We start from the raw sequence: 20,959 nt of genomic DNA on the forward strand, positions 1-20,959 counted from the left end.
AACAATCAGAATAATTATTCTTCATATATACTCACATGCTTTAATGAGTTTCTTGGCCATATCTGTCTTAATTACGTACCTGTGTATTTTTCTAATGAATTTATTTATGTTTTTTACCAAGGCCTTGTTAATTTTTTCACAAAATTGTAACCTTTTTTTTTTTTTTTTTGAGACAGGGTCTCACTTTGTTGCTCAGGCTGAAGTGCAGTGGCTCAATGACAGCTCACTGCAGCGTTGACCTCCTAAGCTCAAGCTATCCTCCCACTTACCAGCCACCCCAAGTAGCAGGGACTGCAGGAGAATGCCACCACACCCAGCTAATTTTTTTTTTTTTTTCCAGACAGAGTCTTGCTCTGTTGCCCAGGCTGGAGTGCAGTGGCAGGATCTCAGCTGACTGCAACCTCCACCTCCCGGGTTCAAGCAATTCTCCTGTCTCAGCCTCCTAAGTAGCTGGGAGTACAGGCGCATACCACCACACCCAGCTAATTTTTGTATTTTTAGTAGAGACAAGATTTCACCATATTGGTCAGGCTGGTCTTGCAAGCCTGACCTCAGGTGATCCACCCACCTCCACCTCCCAAAGTGCTAGGATTACAGGTGTGAGCCACTGCGCCCAGCCCCCACCTGGCTAATTTTTAAATTTTTTGTAGAGACAGGGTCTCACTATGTTGCCAAGGCTAGTCTTGAACTCCTGGCCTCAAATAATGCTCCTGAGACAAGGATTTGAATGTAATAAATAAATAAATAAGCAATCCTCCTGCCTCAGCCTCTCAAAGTGCTGGGATGACAGTCATGAGCCACCATGCCTGGCCTGTAATCTTTTTTAAAGTCTCATTTTATGGTTAATCAATTGGAAATTGTTTACATCTTTAGCTGATTCTTTTCCTTTGACCCTAACTTCCTTTACTGGAAAATATTCTATAGTGCTGAGGTATCTATTATGCTTACGGCCAATTTTACTAAATGGAGGATATTCTCAATTGTAATTTTTTTTATTGAAATATGTTACTATTTTAACCCAAATATTGACATAAACACTGTCTTTTTGACTTCATGTAAGTTTTTTTCTCATTTTGGTTCTTTGGAGCACACCATGAAATTTAGATAAAATCCTACACCTTCTCAATATAATATCATTCTGGCACAGAAAATGTTGTCCAATTGGAAGTACAGCCAAGTGCAGTGGCTCGTGTCTGTAACCCCAACGCTTTGGGAGGCAAAGGCAGGAGGATTGCTTGAAACCAGAAGTTTGATACTGGCCTGGGAAACATTGTAAGATCCTGTTTCTATAAAAACAATAAATAAATAAGAGCACTATCAAAAGGGTCTTCACATATGTCGAGATATTCCAAAGCATAATTAGAGAATTTTAAAATTAAATCTTATACATATTTTGAACTCCCATTATGTAGTATATTCAATTATTCCCTTGCTCCTATATGGGTACATTTCAATGTCTTCTTGTTTGCAAGCATGGTTTTCAATAATTACAATTCTCTAAATCTTCTAAAACTAGAGTTTTTGGTATTCCATATTTCAGATACTTTGTTTAAAGATTTTCAACTATTTTGAACAAAATGCAACCAAAGTTAGAGGGCTTATTTACAGAAAAATTTCAGGGTTGTGGTAGGACAGATGGTTTGATATAGAAAAAAGTTATTTACAGGCTCAAACCCTTCTAAAATTCTGTCTGGTTGATGATGCCCAACAAAGAGAGACCACACATACTACCACATTGAAGTATTTGTTTAATTTAACATGTGTCGTCATAAAAATTTTGCAATGGAAAATTCAGTTTTTTGGCCGGACGCGGTGGCTTGCGCCTGTAATCCCAGCACTTTGGGAGGCCGGTGGGGGGGCAGATCACAAGGTCAGGAGTTTGAGACCAGCCTGGCCAATATGGTGAAACCCCGTCTCTACCAAAAATACAAAAATTAGCCGGGCGTGGTGGCGAGCGCCTGTAATCCCAGTTACTCGGGAGGCTGAGGCAGGAGAATCGCTTGAACCCGACAAGCAGAGGTTGCAGTGAGCCGAGATCGCGCCACTGCACTGCAGCCTGGGTGAGAGTGAGACTCCATTTAAAAAAAAAAAAAAAGAAAATTCAGTTTTTCTAACTGTTAATATGCAATAATACTTGAATTTGCACAACTACAGCTCTTCATTTGATTAACAAAATATTGTAGCTTATTTGGATACAATTGTGAATTATGTATGTACCACGACTAATTCTAAGTACATTTCTTCTCTGTCAATTTCTCAATTTATTAAGAGCATTATGTTTACTCTGATGTTGTGCTCCACCAAATTTGCAGTTATCACTACAGAACCAAACAATTTAAACCTGATTGTTGAATTTTGTTTAGTGGGTTTTTGGTTTTTGGGTTTTTTTTTTTTTTTGAGACACAGTCTCTGTCTGTTGCCCAGGCTAAAGTGCAGTGGCACAATCTCGGCTCACTGCAACCTCCACCTCCCTGGCTCAAGCTATCCTCCCACCTCAGCCTCCTGAGTAGTTGGGACTACAGGTGTGTGCCACCACGCCAGCTAACTTTTTTGTGTTTTTTTTTTTTATAGAGATCGGGTTTCACCATATTGCCCAGCCTGGTATCAAACTCTTGGGCTCAAGTGGCCACCCTCCTTGGCCTCCCAAAATGCCGGGATTACAGGCATGAGCCACTGCACCTGGCCGATTGTTGAATTTTGTAACTGAACTTACAGTAATGTTTATAATAATGTCAGAGTTTTCATCATCAAAGATTGAACGTCTAAAAGGTTTGATTTCATGAAGAATCAAACCGACAAAAATCAAATCATTATTATAATTAACCTATTCGATTTTTCTATTTGAAGTATCTGAATACGTTCATATAAAATTGAACTCACTTAACTATTTACAAATTATTTTTGCACTAAGCCAACACATTAAAAGCTGCTCTTTGATTACAAAAAAAGAAAACAACAACAACCTGTAGCTAGGCACAGCTGTGCACACCTGTAATCTCAGCTCTCGAGAGGGAGGCTGAGGAGGAGGGTCGTTTGAGCCCAGGAGTTCCAGTCCAGCCTGGGCAACATGGCGACAACCTGGCTCTAAACAAACAAACAAAACAAAACAAAACAAAAGGTAATAAACAAGTGAAACTAGAAGGATATTCATTTGATCTAAATGAAAAGTCATGCTCACACAATGATATATAAGTGGACCTTCTGTAGATTGTTGTCTTTGGACATAATCTTTTTTTTTTTTTTTTTGAGACAGAGTCTCGCTCTTTCACCCAGGCTGGAGTGCAGTGGCGGGATCTCAGCTCACTGCAAGCTCCGCCTCCCGGGTTCACGCCATTCTCCTGCCTCAGCCTCCCGAGTAGCTGGGACTACAGGCACCCGCCACCGCACCTGGCTAATTTTTTGTATTTTTTAGTAGAGACGGGGTTTCACCATGTTAGCCAGGATGGTCTCGATCTCCTGACCTTGTGATCCATCCGCCTCAGCCTCCCAAAGTGCTGGGATTATAGGCGTGAGCCACCGTGCCCGGCCTGTCTTTGGACATAATCTTTAAAAAATAAGCATAAACTTTTGAAGTAGATAACAATGTTCTTCAGCAGATGTATATCTTTTGATTTTCACATGGTCATTTGAGACCACTATGGTACCCATGGTGGGGGGTAAATATCAACAAACATTGCGAGTATAACATTCAATCATCTTAAAAAACTGTACTGAACTTTACATGAAATATACATTTTCCATTTTTTAGCTCTTCACAGCTAAAATGAATTATTAGCAAATAGGAAACTGATACCAAACAATACAATAGTTATATAGTCATACCACATAAGTAACAAGGACAGGTGCAGTGGCTCATGCCTGTAATCCTAGCACTTTGGGAGGCCAAGGCGGGTGGATCACCTGAGGTCAGGAGTTCGAGACCAGCCTGGCCAGCATGGTGAAACCCCATCTCTACTAAAAATACAAAAATTAGCCAGGCTTGGTGGCAGGCACCTATAATCCCAACTACTCAGGAGGCTGAGGCAGGAGAATCGCTTGAACCTGGAGAGCGGAGGTTGGAGTGAGCCAACTTCACTTCAGCGTGGGTAAAAGAGCGAAACTCCATCTCAAAATAAATAAATATAAAATAAAGTAAAGTAACAAAACCACTGTTGCAAGAGAGTTCGAACTACTCCCAGCAGGACTGCTCAGCATCTAGTTCCCACACATGCATCATGTACCCATAACCTAACCCATAATTTTCCACGTTTCTCACTGACCCCATTGATTTGCAGCCTGGCAGCTTCGCACATCTCACAGGCTAACACAGAAAGAAACTATTGCCTAACTGGCTGGAATGCTTAACAGCTTGCATGGGTTACAAGGATATGTTTTATTATGTTTTGACTGGAAGGGTCTCTGGTTGACTTTCATATATAATCATATGTAAAAGTAAGCATTCCATTCACTGCACATGGACATCTCATACACTACTAGCTAAGATCATGGCTGGATGCTGGAAGGATGAAATTATATGTACCTTGTGTGGGATACGAGCTAAATCAGATGAGATAATGAACAACAGACACAAACTGGAACTGCACTAGGCAAACTGATATATATGGTCACTGTATCTATAATTGAATTACTGTTTTCAAAAGGGACTTGGCAACATTCTGTAGCATTTTCTTACCACATAACCATAGACCTATACACAAAGGGCCCTTAGCTTCTTCTGATCTCCTGCTGCACTTTGTTCTTACCTCTACTGTAAGAGTTACATTATACTCTAATTATCTGTTTATATACCTGTCAAGCCCACAGCCTATAAATCCTTGAAGAAAGAGATTGGGTCTTTTGCAGTTTTGTATAAGATATGTTTAGGAACATAGATTCAGGGCATCTTGAATCTATGCTCCCAAGAAAAAAATAATTTTTATTAAAAAAAAGAAATGCTTATAGATAAATAAATGGATTAATGCAAATGACCCAAATGAACTTAGAAAATGAAGTTGATGTCTCTTAGACCATACTTTTCATACTCTCCGAAGACATGGGATGGGGTAGAAGTAGGAGTTGGTAGGGGAGGACATGCTTGAACCTGCATTTTTAACAAGCACCCTGGGTGATTCTGATGTCAATGGCTCATAGGACACACTGCCTTCAGTCATGAGCTCAGGCCAAAGTAGAGAGAAGCTGAAGACCACAGTGCAGGCACCAAAGGCAATTTCAATTTTGATCAAAATTCTTCTAGCATCAGCGATTGAGGTCTTGGGAAGAGCCAAAATAAGTGGGCTTTACAATATTTGCAGAAGATGCTCCAGCAGAGGATTATTTCCCAAGGGAATATAAGTGTACAAACATATGTCAGCAGATTAAACCAACCACATTCCACGTATACTTTTACAAGCACCACAGCCCATGCTTAGAAAACAGGTCTGGGTTTCTTTCAGGAGAACATAGTTTAGTCAGTAGTCAGAGTTGAGAAAGAGTGACTCTCTATATATCATTCTAGCATCCTACAAATAGTAGAACTGGCTTTATGGAAGTAAAAATTTCATTAAGCAATTTACTCTTTCTGACTAGCTCTTTACAATTCTGTACGGTTTTTGTTATCAGATTTAATTGGAATCTTTCATCCCTTTATCAAGCATTTATTTAATACCATTATGGGCCAGGCACTAGACTCAATGCTAATGAAAACACAGATGAGGATGACACTGTTTTCAAGAGTCTCCTATAGAGTGGGAGAGACAAACATGCCTCCTGTTATAAAGTGGGAAGTGTGAGAATGACGGTAAATCCAACGGGCTCATCTCCTGGAACCACCCTCTACCCTCTGCTTCCAACATTTCTGCAGCTCCCAAACCTACCAGGCTTCCTGGCTTGAGAACAGGCTCACAGTGCCTTTGCTTTCCACCTCCTCCCACTTACCAATTTCTCCTCTCTCCTTCCAGCTTTAGCTCTTAGATGCAGTGGTGCAGTGAACATCTATGTAACCCAATCTTCATGCCATGATTATTTCCTTAGAATACATCCCTAGAGATAGAATTTCTGGGCCAAAATGTATGCAAAATATGAAAGCATTCAATGCATGTTCCTAGATCGCCGAAGAAGTTAACGCACCTATCTGCTCAGTACAAGAGTTCTCATTTCTACCGCCTCGTCAATGGTTGTCACTTTTTTTTGTAAAATATTAACCAATTTTTAGATGAAAATGGTATCTTGGTTTAATTTGCACTCCTTAGATTACTAGTAAAATTAAATAAAATAAAGATATTTCCCAATAAAAGTTTTAAAAAGATATTTCCTGTGTTTATCACTAAATGCAACCACCATGATCATTGTTCTATTTTTTTAATGCTTTATATGCATTGAATGTAGTTGAAGACACAGTATGCATATAATTTGATAGTCTGCTCTTTTTTTTTTTTTCTTTTTTGAGATAGAGTCTTACCCACTCTATCGCCCAGGCTGGAATGCAATGGTGTGATCTCGACTCACTGCTACCTTCACCTCCCAAGTTCAAGCAATTGTCCTGCCTCACCCTCCCAAATAGCTGGGATTATAGGAGTGCACCACCATGCCTAGCTAATTTTTGTATTTTTAGTAGAAACAGGTTTCACCATGTTGGCCAGGCTGGTCTTGAACTCCTGACCTCAAGTGATCCACCCACCTGGGCCTCTCAAAGTGTTGGGACTACAGGCGTGAGCCACCACACCCAGCCAATATTCTGCTCTTTATTAACTTAATGAAAATATCATGATCATTTACTTAGAATCTTTAAAGCCATTATTTTTCATGGTTGCACACTCAGGTAGCTAACACACACATACACACTTTTTTAAAAAGTATAATTTCTATTTCTATTTCCTCAAGAATGCAGAAGTTCTTTCATTCTCTACATTCTAAAGAAAACTGAAGAGGATAGATGATTTTTTTCTCTATCATGTCCCTTATTTTCTTCCCACAAGAACCACAAAGCCCCCAAACTGGCCCAAGCCTATCTATGACTTGGATAAAAAGGATCCAAGAAACAATGGCTTCCTCAATGATGACTTCATTGTGTGGATGCGGGCAGCTGCCTTTCCCACTTTCAAAAAACTGTATGGTCGACTCAATCGAACACACCATTTTATAGAAGGCTTGCCTGCTGGTAATTATAGTTTCAACATAACCTATAGTATCCTTTTATACCACTTTTCTTTCTGAAGATGAAAGAAAACCTGGCTGCTAGTTGTTGAGCTATTTCATTCTATACTTTTCTATTTTCCAATCAAATCTGTATACAAAAAAAAAAAAAAAGTGTAAAGGAGGATAAAATTCTCCTATTCCCTCCCAGAGGCTCCAGCTGGGACTGACAGATTAATAACAGAAAAGCATATGAATTTTATGCCTTTAAATGTACATGTGAGCCCTTACAAGAAAAATGGAGACTAAAAAAAGAAGTGACTAAGTCTAAGTTCTCATATACTAGGTTGAACAAAGAATGGCAATTGTAGAAATGTAACTAGGAAGATAAAGGTTAGTTTAGCAAGGGTTTTTGTTGTTGTTGTTGTTGTTGTTGTTGTTGTTGTTTTGTTTTTGTATAGATTTCTCTCAGTCTCGACTCTCTGTCTGGGAGGCTGAGGCAGGCGGATCATGAGGTCAGGAGTTCGAGACCAGCCTGACCAACATGGTGAAACCACATCTCTACTGAAAATACAAAAAAAAAATTAGCCAGGCATGGTGGCGCATACCTGTAATCCCAGCTACTCAGGAGGGTGAGGCAGGAGAATCACTTGAACCCGGGAGGCGGAGGTTGCAGTGAGCCGAGATCGCGCCACTGCACTCCAGCCTAGGCAACAGAGTGAGACTCCGTCTCAAAAAAAAAAAAAGAAAGAAAGAAAGATTAAATAACACTGGGCCTAGAGATCTGTTAAAAAAACTGTGAGGAGAAGCATGCCAGATAGGATGGGAGGAGATGGAAGACTATGAAAATAGAGAGGAGTTTGATAAGTAAATACAGACTAAAAATTACTAAAACTGAGACTATAGAACCTTTTATTCTAGGGAAAAGTATCATAGACCACAGGAGCTGTGGACTCAAGGGACAGGTCCAGTTCATCCAAATCCACGTGAGGTGTGCAACAGGCTCTGCACTGAAGATGCCGTGTTCCCCCCTCCCTTAGGCACAAAGCCAGCATGTGGGAGTTAGTGCCCTAATGATTAGGAATATATGGTCCAACTTAGGAGACATATGCTTATTTTTACTTTCATTTACATATTTACTTTTGAGACAGGGTCTTGCTCTGTTGCCCAGGCTGGAGTACAGTGGCGCAGTCACATCTCATTGCAGTCCTGACCTCCTGGATTCAGGTGATCTTCCCACCTCAGTCTCTCAAGTAGCTTGGACTACAGGCACTCACATGCCCAGCTAATTCTCTCTCTCTTTTTTTTTTTTTCAGAGATGGGGTCTCCCTTGTTGCCCAGGCTGACACATGCTTAAATATAAGAGTCTGAATTTTTTCACTTAATGTAAAAATACAAATGTAGTTCTTGATTTGAAAACAAACAGGCTTTAACTTTAGCATGGCACCAAACACTACCTTTAAGAAATTATATATTTAAATGCAATTTACACTAACTCTGGTCTTTAGATTTAATTTTCAAGTCTCCTCCTGATTCTCCCTGAGGTAGCATTCTCTGGAGGCAGAATCATTCCAGGCCTTTTACATGACTTTGAAATTGCAGCCCAGTTAGCACCGCCGTGTTCATCCTCCCAAGGCTCCTGGCTAGTTGTTCAATGGGACCCCCAATGGGCCAATTTTAACACAAAATTGTCCACCTCCTTAGTTTCTTTACCTTTCAGGGAGGCTGAATAAGAAATTCTTGAGGAGAAGGGAATGACGGCATGTGCTCCAGTTCCCTGCTCCAACTTTTCTTCTTTTCCATCCTAGAACAGGTATGTGGACATCTCCATTCTGACAGGGAAGTGGGAGCATTTCTCAGTCAGAAAGGCCCCCACTGATGAGACATGATCTCTGCCTCTCAGCTTTTTGTCTCCTTTTGTTTACTGACCAGGAGGAGGTATGACTTCAGTTAGTCCCTTTAGCAGGGTGTCTAGTTCTATGAAAATGAAAATGAAAATGAAAATGAAAGCCACAAATTGCCTCTCATGGAGCATTATAGGTACAGATCAAAGAGTAAACCCCTTGAATAAGAATTACAGCAAACTCCTCTCTCCCTCAAAAAAATTGAAGCAGAGGTTGAAAGTTGCTTAAAACTGGTCTCTCAAGGTGGGCCTTCTGATTCTGTCAATTTTGGGACTGCCTTACCATTAAAGCAGTTATGGGTGCATTCGAGGAGCAGGAAAAAACTTCATGCACTACTATCCCACGATGTGTTACAATGACCTTGGGGTTGGCAGGATGAGGAAGGGAGGCATGTTCCCAATAACAGAGACATCTGTTTCTCCTCTCTGGACATGCTTTCCCTGGGTGACTTCATTCACAGTCATGTCTTAATGCTAATCCCTCTCAAATCAAAATTTTTTGTGTACATAGAACTTCAATCCTAAGCTTCAGGCCTATACCTGCACTACCTGGGTACAGCTCTGGTGTGAGTATAATCCAACCAGACTAAGAAAGTGCCTACCATTTCTAAGGGGAAAAAAGATGTTCTGTGTATGAGGAGAAGACCCTCTCATATAGAACTGAGGGAGGGAGAAAACAGGCAGATGGGTTGAGGTGGCACCCAAGGACCTGGTGACAATGAGGAATTCTGATGGAAAAGAAGAGAGAGAACTAGTTTCATACTAATTTTCTTTGTGCCTTTAAATAGCACGTTGCCAAGTGATTTGAGGCCCTTTAATAGCTTTGCTGGGAAATGCCTCCGTCCTGTGCCGTTGCTATGAGAAGCCTTTCTTTGTTTATTAGTTTGGTTTACAAAAGGCACCAGATGTTTAAAAACCTCAGGCCACATGTATAATCAAAATGACATCATTAAAATGCTAACGATAGCAAACCCACTTCAAACACTTTCTCCCCAGCATGGGGATACTGGCCTTTCCAAAACCCAAATGAATGTACCACCTTTAGTTCGACTACCAAAAATGTTTTGTGATCTTTTTGTTTGCTTGTTCTTCACTCCCCTTAAAGAATTTTCCCTGAGGTAGGAATTCAAACCTTAGCCTACTAAAGGACTATAGCCTGCCCTGGGTCTCCTAATTCATATATAAAAATTTAGGTTTGTATTATTGTAATTTCCTTGGGTTTGCCAAAGGAAATTAAATATATTTGTTCATTATCAGTTGTCTATAAGTCATTCAGATCTGTGTCAGAATCTCTTTCGTAGCTTACAACTATGTAGAGGGAAGGCTTGTTTTTATTTTCATTCCAGCAAGATACAGAGTAGTGCTTGGTAAAGATTAAGTTGCACCATATGGGATTAGATATTTAACCATTTTTTTACCTATAAAAAAGAGCAATTTTATATGTGTCAACCTAATATATTCAGTATATGCAATACTAGAAGTGTGAAGTGTTGAGACAGATTCTTAACAGGTCTTCTTAGACTTCCCAGTAACCAGGTTCCACGGAGAAAAATCAGTTGTTCTCTCCACCCTGACATGGTGTGGGGGTAATAGCCTTTTCTTAGGTCTTGCCTACACAGTGACAGGAGCTATGACATGGTTGGCCTCCTTTGCCATGATGGCAATTCACATCATGCTGAAAAACAAGAAAATGTCCTTCTTCCATCAATAAAGTCAAGCTTTAAAAAGAAAAGGAGGAAACAAAACTGGACAGTGAAGTAACAGAACCAAAGATCTCTGAAGGGCTGGAGATGACTGGGATGTTTCAACAAGGGGAACTAGGTTGACTGAACTAAAATCAATTTCAAATAGACAATGAAGAGAATTTTAGAGTTAAAAAGAAGAAGGAAGAAGAGGGGAGGCATAATTATATGTAGTAAAATGTCCTTGGTATGGGGAGAATAAATCACTCTTGAGCTCTAGACCAGTTTTCCAGTATTTATTTGAAGTCCTTGAGCCTGAAGGCAGATGAACTCTGTAAGAGAGTGCCATCACCAGAAAAGAGCAAGCAACCTGGGGTACCCACGATTAGGTGAGTCCTAACCATCGGATCAGGCTCAAACCATGAGTCTTCACTGGCTATTTGAAATTTGCTTTTTTTTTTTTTTTTTTTTTGAGATGGAGTCTAACCCTGTCACCCAGGCTGGAGTGCAGTGGCACAATCTTGGCTCACTGCAACTTCTGCCTCCTGGGCTCAAGCAATCCTCCTGGCTCAAGTGATCCTCCTGCCTCAACCTCTCAATTAGCTGGGATTATAGGCATGTGCCCCCATACCCTGCTAATTTTTGCTATTTTATTTATTTATTTATTTGTTTGTTTGTTTGAGATGGAGTCTTACTCTGTCACCCAGGCTGGAGTGCAGTGGCGCAATCTCAGCTCACTGTAACCTCTGCCTCCCAGGTTCAAGCAGTTCTCCTGCCTCAGCCTCCCGAGTAACTGGGATTACAGGCGCATGCAACCATGCCCGGCTAATTTTTGTCTTTTTAGTAAAGATGGGGTTTCACCATGTTGGCCAGGCTGGTCTCGAACACCTGACCTCAGGTAATCCACCCGCCTCACCCTCCCAAAGTGCTGGGATTACAGGCTTGAACCACCGCGCCCAGCCTTTATAATTTTAGTAGAGTTGGGGTTTCACCATGTTGGCCAGGCTGGTCTCAAACTCACCTCAAGTGATCCACCCGCCTTCCAAAGTGCTGGAATTACAGGTGTGAGCCACTGTACCTGGCCTGAAATTATTATAACCACCCCAACAATTGTTGAACTAAATTCAGCATCAGGATGATTTTTGAAAATTGATTTTTTTTAATGTTCTCCCTTTTCTATAGAGTTAGAGTTAGAGTTAGAGTTTTTTCTGCTAAGAACAGACCAAAGGTTATGGCAATATCCTGAGCACTCAAAATACAGCCATGCACCAGAAAGAAAGGCTAGAAACTTCCCTAAAGTTATCCATTTGGCCAAGAGGGAAGCATTGAAAGTGACTGATTCTCAAAAACTGTACTCAGCATGTTGAAGGCACAACAATGCTAGAACTTATATTGGGATGACATGTTCTAGAATACAAATGATGTTGTAGATTTATGATACTTGAATTAATGTTTTGAGGAAGGTTCTCAGGGTCTCTCTTGAAAGGCTTTAATTCCTGCCAAAGGTCCCTCACAGGAGACTGGATGGAATGCTTAGTGAATCTGTCAGGACATGAAGCCCCACAGATTTGTATACCTAGCTGGCCACAATATTATATTTTTTAAGACATTTTTATGTTAATTTTTTAGAGGTGGGGGAAGCTTTACTCTGATTATTCTAGGAGCAGAATTGTCATTGTTAAATAAAAATATAGTGCCAACACATGTTCATTTATTTAGGAGCCAAGAAAGCATTTCTTTGTTGCAACTTTCTATGTTTGTCACATAATTGAGTACTTTTCTAAAAAATAAAATAATTTTAAGTACCAACTCTGAAATCTTAGAATCCTTCCCCTATCTCACCTTCCATTTGTAACCAATTACCTCCGACCAGGTGTGGTGGGTAGAATAATACCCCCTGCCCACCACCAATGATGTCCACGTCCTAATTCCCGGAATGTGTAAATGTATTAAGTGTCCAGAGAGACTCTGCAGATATGATTAAGGACACTGATAGAAGGAGATGATCCTGGGTGATTTGGGTGGGCCCACTGCAATCACCTTATAAGAGGGAGGCAGGTGATAAAAGGAGTAGTAGGAGATGCAACAACAGAAGCAGGAGGTTGGAGTGATGCGAGGAAGTGGCCATGATCCAAAGAATGTAAGTGGCCTCCAGAAGCCGAAAAAAGCAAGAAACAGATTCTTCCCCGAAGCCTTCAGACGCCCTGCTGACACTTTGATCTGATCTGCAGAAATGTAAGAGAATAAATTTACCTTGTTTCAAGCATACTGTGTATGATAATTTGTTACAATGGCAATAGAAAATGAACACGTCAGAGGTTGGCAATGCTTTAGTCATCTGAGTAATTGTTTCTGGAGCTTAGGTAATCTATCCAGAGCAGAGCACTAGGAAGGGACAAGGCTCACACATAACCTAGGCCCACTGACTTACGATCCTGGGCTCATGGCCTCTTAGTCCACACTCCTCAGTTACGGCGCTGGTTAGGAAAGGCAGGAGCACATTTGTTACATTTCAGCCTTGCTTGTCAGCTTAGGGGATGCTGGATTAGTCAGAGTTCTACAGAGAAGCAGAATCACTAAAGTGTGTACAGGTGTATGGACAGGATAGATAGAAAGATGATAGATGGTTAGATAGATAGATAGATAGATAGATAGATAGATAGATAGATTTTAAGATATTGTGGAGGCTGGCAAGTCCAAAATCTGACGGGAGAGGCCTCTCAGGAAAGAGGTGCAGTTCAAATCCAAGGCAGTCTCCTGGACAAGCAGGAATTGCCGATGTAGATGAAGTCTACAGGCAGTATGCTGGGGAGTTCCCTCTTGCTCTGAGGTCAGCCTTTTGTTCTATTTAGGCTTTCAGCGGATTGGATGAGGCCCACCCACATTATGGAGGGCCATCTACTGTACCCGAAGTCCACTGATTTAAGTGCAAATCTTATCCAAAAATACCCTCACAGAAACAACCAGAATAATGTTTGACCAAGTATCGGGACGCCCCATGGCCCAGCCAAGTTGGCATATAAAATTAACCATTAACCATCACAGCTGCCAAGAAGGCAGCTGCATCCATGAAGTGGTCCAACATTTTCCCAACAAAGCATTTGTCATTTAACTTTATGCTAGAGTCAGCTTAATGAATAGGACCTATACAAAAACATGTCATATCCATGAGAAGCTAAACTCTTCAAGAAAAATGCATGGCCAGAATTTATGACAGAATGGAGATTGTTCCACTCCTTTTTTCTCCTTCTCTACAAGTCAGTGCATCCAAAGCAGTTTATCTTTGCAGGACTCTCACTCTGCTGTACAATCTGGGAGCCATCCTCCTTAACCTTGATAGAGGAAAAGCATTGTCATTCACAATTCACTCCCTACCACAATGGGAAGCTTAACTTCTCTGGTTTTCTTTCTCGCCTATTCTTTCTCTTCTCTTCCCCTCTCCCATCATCTTGCTCGTCTCCTTCCTCCACATTTTTTTTTTTGAGACAGAGTCTCACTGTGTCACCCAGGTTGGAGTGCAGTGGTGCGATCATAGCTCACTGCAGCTTTGACCTCCCAGGCTCAAACAATCCTCCCACCTCAGCCTCCTGAGTAGCTGGGACTACAGGCATCCACCACCATACCCAGCGAAATTTTTTTTTTTTTTTTAGTAGAGATGGGGTGTCTCTATGTTGCTTAGGCTGGTCTCGAACTCCTGGGCTCAAGTGATCCTTCTGCCTCAACTTCCCCAAGTGTTAGAATTACAGGTGTGAGCCACTGCACCAGGTCCTTCCTCCACTTTTCTAATTCTTCATCCTTGTGCTTTTGTGAACTGGTTGGTGAAAATTTGGAAAAATCAAAAAAGTAAGTGCTATTCTACTCTTTCTCCAACTCCTGGCAACGATGCTGGAGATGGAGAAGATATAAAGTGAGTGTGAGATTGAGAGAGAACAACGAGAATCAGTGAGAGATTCTGAATGTGTAAGTGTGTGTGTGTCAGCGTGTAACTGGTTAGAAACTCAATGGGGTTTTGAGGTGCTTTTATTTTGGTGTATATTTTAAGTGCAAGGGCAAATGCAGTAAGGTATAAAATGGGGCAGGTTGAAATTACAGGTGAAAGTGTAGACTTGACCTTTACTTGAAATTTACTTATTAAATCCCTACCTTGTGCGACAAGCTCACAATATTGAGGATACCAAAATGAGCCACCTGGGCCCCTGTTTGGAAGGCACTCATCATCTCACACCAACCTTTGTGTCCTTTTTAATCCACTTGCACTCAGCCCACACAGTTGCGCATGATTCCATACCCTCCTTACGCAGGTTTCTCTCAGTTTCCTGTATGTCAGTCTGCTCCTGCTCCCAAAGACAGAAAAGGGAATGCTCTCACAAGGCAGCAGCAGGCTTCCAACTCCCTCTGTATTATCCCAGAGCACTTAAGTCCATGCAGAGGTGTTCAAGTTGATAGAAACCTACTGACTTGGACAAAACAATATCTTTCCCAGCCTGCAATAAGCCCTCCTTGATGAAGGCTGGTTTTTCATCTGGTTTCCTTCATGGTACAGGCTTTATTAACCAAATTTTAATAAGAGAAAACCAGCTTCGGGCAGCTGCTGGTGGTTTTCCTTTGCAATGTGTCCAACAGAATTGCACAGTGCCACAGCCTGTGGTTGTCAACATTGTTGTCTCTGGATGTTCGTAAGTGATAGGACTGCACAGCAGATTTCTGCTGGCCTTTCCACTGAGTGAGAGAAAGGGAAGCCCATGTCTGAGAAGGGGGTTTCTTAGAGCCCGGGAGTCACTCAGGCACTCAGCCCAGGGTCACCCTCATTAGGACTGTGTCATGATTCCATTGCTAAATCTGCTTTGGTTTGGCAAATAGAAATGTGGCCCTTTGAAGTATTTATCACTACTAAGCTGGTTCCTAAAAACTTCATTCTCCTTTACCTGGTGACAGTGTCGATATTTCATTGGCACTTCTTAGTTAAATGCATTTTAGGGAGTGCTATGGCCCCTTTAATAAAATCTGCATGCCTGCCCCCCCTTTAAATGGCTATCTGGTAAAATGATTAGAAGAGAAGGAGATGAAATTATGAGATTTGGATTGCAGTGACTCAGAGAGTAGCAAGAGCAGCTCATTTAGAAGGGGAAAAAAACTTAACTGCAAAGGGTCAGGCTTGTACAATACCCCCATTCTAATCCTGTGGTGGCTGTGAAGTGATTCAGAGCTACTCTGACAAATGTAGGAACTTTCAAAGTCTGGGGAGTGAAATATTGTCTAATAATGAATCTTCCTTTTTTGATTAGTGTGGAACCTGTATCCTGCTTCCAGAGGCAGGACTCAGTTTTCTTATTCATTTTCACCACAGTTGGAATGGAAAAATTGAAATCATTGCTCTAATGGCAAGAAACATCTTATGGTGCTCAGAGCCAGCAGTCAGTACAGACAGGCACAGATGGGGGTGCCTTTTGCTCCTTTTTTGTATGAAAAGAGCTTCACTCCACTGAAATAGATGATTTTCTAGTGGAGGCTAACATCGTAATGACAACATACTCTGATGGGTTTTCTTCTTTTTTCTTTATAAGGATTTCTCAGTTTTATGTCTGTAATTGACATCTATGGACCAGCCATAACAATGTATTCCTCAGTCTAAGGTGAGGGACTTTTGAGAGGTCCAGGAGATTCCAATTGGTTTGTGGAAACTCGAGCTGCAGAACTCCAAGAAGTAGGAGGAGGGTGGGAGAGACAAGCAGGGCCTTTATCTAGGGAAGGTCAGCAAAACTTTTGAATTTCTGTATTTCTCCTAAAGGTGAAAAATGAGGAAAGAAAATTGAAGGGGAGAAAGGAGACATGAAATAAAAAGAATTAATGAGGATTGAGCCCCTTATGTGCCAGCCCAATTAGAGGTGCTTTACCCACATTACTGCATTTAATCCTCACAACGGAGTGAGGCAAATCTGTTGCCTCTCCAGGAGTCACTTTCCTCACCTTCCATCCCTCCTGTCCCAGCCCATGTCACATGATAACAGTTAAATGCTAGAGACTCACTTTGCCTTCATGTTAACAAATGACCAAGGGACCCAGTTCTGACTATGGGACATAACACTAAGTCTGTTGGGGGGATTTGGAAAACAGTTTTCCTTCAAGACGAGAAAAAAAAAAAAAAACAAGCACACATGAGAAGAGCTCTCTTGTCACCTGAGCTGCTCCCGGCTTCCTACATAGCAATGCAATTGTCTGAGGACCCAGTACTTGGAGCTGCAGCAGCCATCTTGCAAGTAAGAGACCAAAAGGTTTCATGTGAGGACAGTGGAATGGAGGATGAAAAAAGCTTCATTCATTCTTCATGACATTATTGAGACCACTGATTCAGCCCTAGAACCACCTACTTCTGGATGTCTTTTTTGTGTGAGATAATAAAGCTCATTATTTCAGTCACTTTTAGCCAGATATTCTACCTGCTTGCAGTCAAAAGCATTCTAATAGACATAATATGACTATTTCCACTTTACTAAATTTGTTTCATCCAATGAACCAAGAAAATTAATTCATTGACCACTACAGTAGAAGCAAAAGATAGTTGCTTTATAATCTCTCTGAAATAATATCTGTACAGTCCTTTAGTTTTTAGCTTACTACATTTCCTCCTCACTGTCCTTCATGTATAGATAACATATGACGGTCATGAAATGACTATGTACCACAGATGGTAACCTCATTTCCTATTATTTCTTGTGGCATAGGTGCTAAAAGCTTAATCCCAATCATCAACCACTGGCCTTAGAATTTGGCCAACACCCTTCTCCATCGAGAAGTTAGAGAAAGATAGAAGTTTAGACACTAGTATTGTGAGGCCAATCTAACCTATGAACCTTTGATTATGACCTCCTACCATGATGATGATGATATCAGGTTCAGAGTTTGGGACAATTCTGCAGAACAAGAAGGATGTTGCTCAAAATGGTTCTTAGCAAAATCATCAGTCACATTTAAGCTTTTAGTCACAGACATAACATATTACACACTATATGACATTTTCAAAAAGACGAAAGAAGAAGATTAGTGGTTGCCAGAGGTTCAAGGAAGGAGGAGGATGTGACAATAAAGAGAGATGACATGCAGGAGTTTTTTGGGAGTGATACAACTGTTCCGTATCCTGATTGCGGCAGCAGTTACGTGAATCTACGCATGTTTATTCCTTGAACTGTATACCAAAAAGAAGTCAATTTTACTGTAAGATTTTTTAAAATAAAAGTAAATTCATTCCATAAAACCTGACTCCTAGCCATTTGTTAATTAGTCCAAATTGATTTATTTTTTTCCTTCAATTGTTAGCAAGAAAGAAGGGAATACTATAGTTAGTTACTGCTAGGCTTAAGAATACAGTAGACAGGTCAGGGAAGGAAAATATCTAGGTTTGATTGCTGCAATTGACAAGTGTTTGGATTCACCAAGAGGCATGGAAGAGAATAGGGTTTCATGAAACAAAACTATAACTTTTAAATTGCTGGGGCCTCTTCCAATTACTTTTTGGGCTGGGAATTAAAGCCATTTCCTAGTTATAAAAGCTCAGGTTTGTGATCATCTCAACTGATGCAGAAAAAGCATTTGACAAAATTGAACCTCTTTCATGATTAAAAACAACAACAACACAACAAATTAGAAAAAGAGGAAAACTATCTCCACACAATAAAGACCATATATTAAAAACCCACAGCTAACATCATACTCAACAGTGAAAGACTGAAAGTGTTTCCTCTAAGATCAGGCACAAGAAAAGGATATCCACTTTCACCACTTCTAATCAACATAGTACTAGAAGTCCTAGCCAGAGCAATTAGGCAAGAAAAAGAAATAAAAACATCTGAATTGGAAAAGGGGTAAAACGATCTCCGTTCACAGGTGACAAGATCTTATATGTAGAAAAGCCTAAAGAGCTCACTGAAAAAAACCGTTTAAACTAATAAATTCAGCAAAGTTTCAAAATACAAAATCAATACACAGAAATCAGTTGTGTTTCTCTACACTAAGGATAAACAATCCAGAAAGAATATTCAGACAACAGTTCAACTTACAATAGCATAAAAAACAATTGGGGTCCCAGGTGTGGTGGCTCACACCTATAATTCCAGCCCTTTGGGAGTTGAAGCCTGGGAGTTCAAGACCAGCTTGGGCAACATAGAGAGACCCTGTGTCTACAAAAATTTTTAAAAATTAGCTTGGGGGCTAAGTGCAGTGGCTTACACTTGTAATCTCAGCACTTTGGGAGGCTGAGGTGAGTGGATCCCTTGAGGTCAGGAGTTTGAGACCAGCCTGGCCAACATGGTGAAACCCCATCTCTACTAAAAATACAAAAATTAGCCAGGCTTGGTGGTGCATGCCTGTAGTCCCAGGTACATGGGGGGCTGAGGAACAAGAATTGCTTGAGCCTGGGAGGTGGAGGTTGCAGTGAGCTGAGATCATGCCACTGCACTCCAGCCTGGGCAACAGAGTGAGACTCTGTCTAAAAAAAAAAAAAAAAATTAGCTGAGCATGGTGATGGTGGTACACTCCTGTGGTCCCACCTACTCACTCAGGAGGCTGAGGTGGGAGGATCACTTGAGCCCAGGAGGTTGAATCCACAGTGAGCCATGATTCTGCCACTGCACTCCAGCCTGGGCAATAGAGTGAGATCCTAACCCCTCCCCCCAACAAAAAAAAATATATATACTCACACACACATATATATAATATAGATACATATCTAATATACACACATAAATATATATAAATACTAATTTGGAATAAAGTTGATCAAAAAGGGGAAAGATTTTTACATTGAAAACTATAAAATGTTGCCGAAAGAAATTAAAGAAGACACCAATAAATGGAAAGAAATTCCATGTTATGGATTGAAAGGCTTAATATTTTTAAGATGTTAATACTACCCAAAGCAATCTACAGATTCAATGCAATGCCTATTAGCATCTCAATGGCTTTTTAAAAAATTTATGTAGAAATGGAAAAATCTATCCCAAAATTCGTTATCTATCCCACATAACAAAAATAATCTAAAAAAAGAAGAACAAAATTGGAAATCTCACATTCCTGATTTCAAAACTTACTACAAAGCTATAGTAATTAAAACAGTGTGGTACTGGCATAAAGACAGTCATATAGACCAATTGACTAGAATAGAGAACCCATAAATAAACTGTGGAATATATGATCAAATAATTTGTGACAAGGGTCAAAACCATTCAGTGGTGAAAGAACATACTTTCAACAAATGACATCGTGAAAACTGGATCTCCAGATGCAAAAAAAAAAAAAGAAAAAGAAAAAGAAAAAGAAGTTGGATCCTTACCTTATACCAAATACAAAAATTATCTCACAATGTACCTAAATGTCAGATGTGAAAGGATGAAACTCTTAGAAAACTCTGGTAAAAGCTTCACTACATTGGATTTGGCAATGATTTCTTGGATATAACACTAAAGGCAGAAGCAACAAAAGAAAAAATAGACAAACTGGATATCATTATAATTTAAAAATCCTGTGCATCAAAAGATTCTATCATCACTTCCAACAAAAGTAGATTCCATCCACTGTACAGGTTCAGTGAAACAAGATATACACTGAGCCTGACTCCCTGTGGTTAGCCTGAAAGATGGTGTCATTTTCTTGTGGGCAACAGCTATAAAAGCGCTTCCTGCATTATAACCCAAAATGCTAGAATTTCAAAATAATGATCACCTGCAACTCTCAAACAAACAAAACCATTAATGATTTCCAAAACAATGAATAGATAAAATGTGCAGTATTTCTTAGAGGACAAAATAATATTACATTGATTATGCTACTTAAATTTTCAATAATCCCTACAATCTGATTTTTGCTTTTAAGAATTTACATTCTTCTTGAAAGCAGATTTGAATTCAAAATTTTTATATTATTCAGTCAAACAAGTTCTTCCCAGAGAAATAAAAGAAACTGTAATTTTAAGTACTTTTCATCTACTGAGACAAGATAAAATATCCAGAGGATACAAAATATTTTATATGTACTTCCTGCACTTGTAGAGACCCTCGTCCTTCAATACTTGTGAAATGGTGATTGGGTCAACAGCAAAGAGTTCTTGAGGTAAATTCTGCAATTCTATACGACATAATTCAAATGTATCCATTTGTCAAAATCAACTCTCTGCATTTTCAGACAAAATTCAGTTAATGTCAAATTGAGGCAAGTGCTAAACCTCGGCAATTTAAAGTTTGAAAAATATTCCCAGCCAGATGTGGTAGCTTAC

The 20,959-nt window shown here is 40.2% G+C and overlaps 1 protein-coding gene and 1 long non-coding RNA gene across 4 annotated transcripts in view; one reads left to right on the top strand and one right to left on the bottom strand.

Annotated features, from left to right (window-relative positions):
- LOC101137681 (cell cycle control protein 50C) overlaps positions 1 to 10,946 on the top strand; it is a 28,087-nt gene extending 17,141 nt beyond the window's left edge. The window contains 2 exon segments of the mRNA XM_004035975.5: positions 6,954 to 7,162; positions 10,534 to 10,946. Of these exon segments, the coding sequence (XP_004036023.5) occupies positions 6,954 to 7,162; positions 10,534 to 10,724 (400 nt within the window). The 3' untranslated portion in view covers positions 10,725 to 10,946.
- Positions 1 to 20,959, bottom strand: part of LOC115933981 (uncharacterized) — a 139,839-nt gene that overhangs the window by 80,953 nt on the left and 37,927 nt on the right. The gene's annotated exons all lie outside the window — the stretch shown is intronic.

This window comes from Gorilla gorilla, chromosome 2 (assembly GCF_029281585.2).
Source record: "Gorilla gorilla gorilla isolate KB3781 chromosome 2, NHGRI_mGorGor1-v2.1_pri, whole genome shotgun sequence".
Lineage (NCBI taxonomy): Eukaryota > Metazoa > Chordata > Mammalia > Primates > Hominidae > Gorilla > Gorilla gorilla.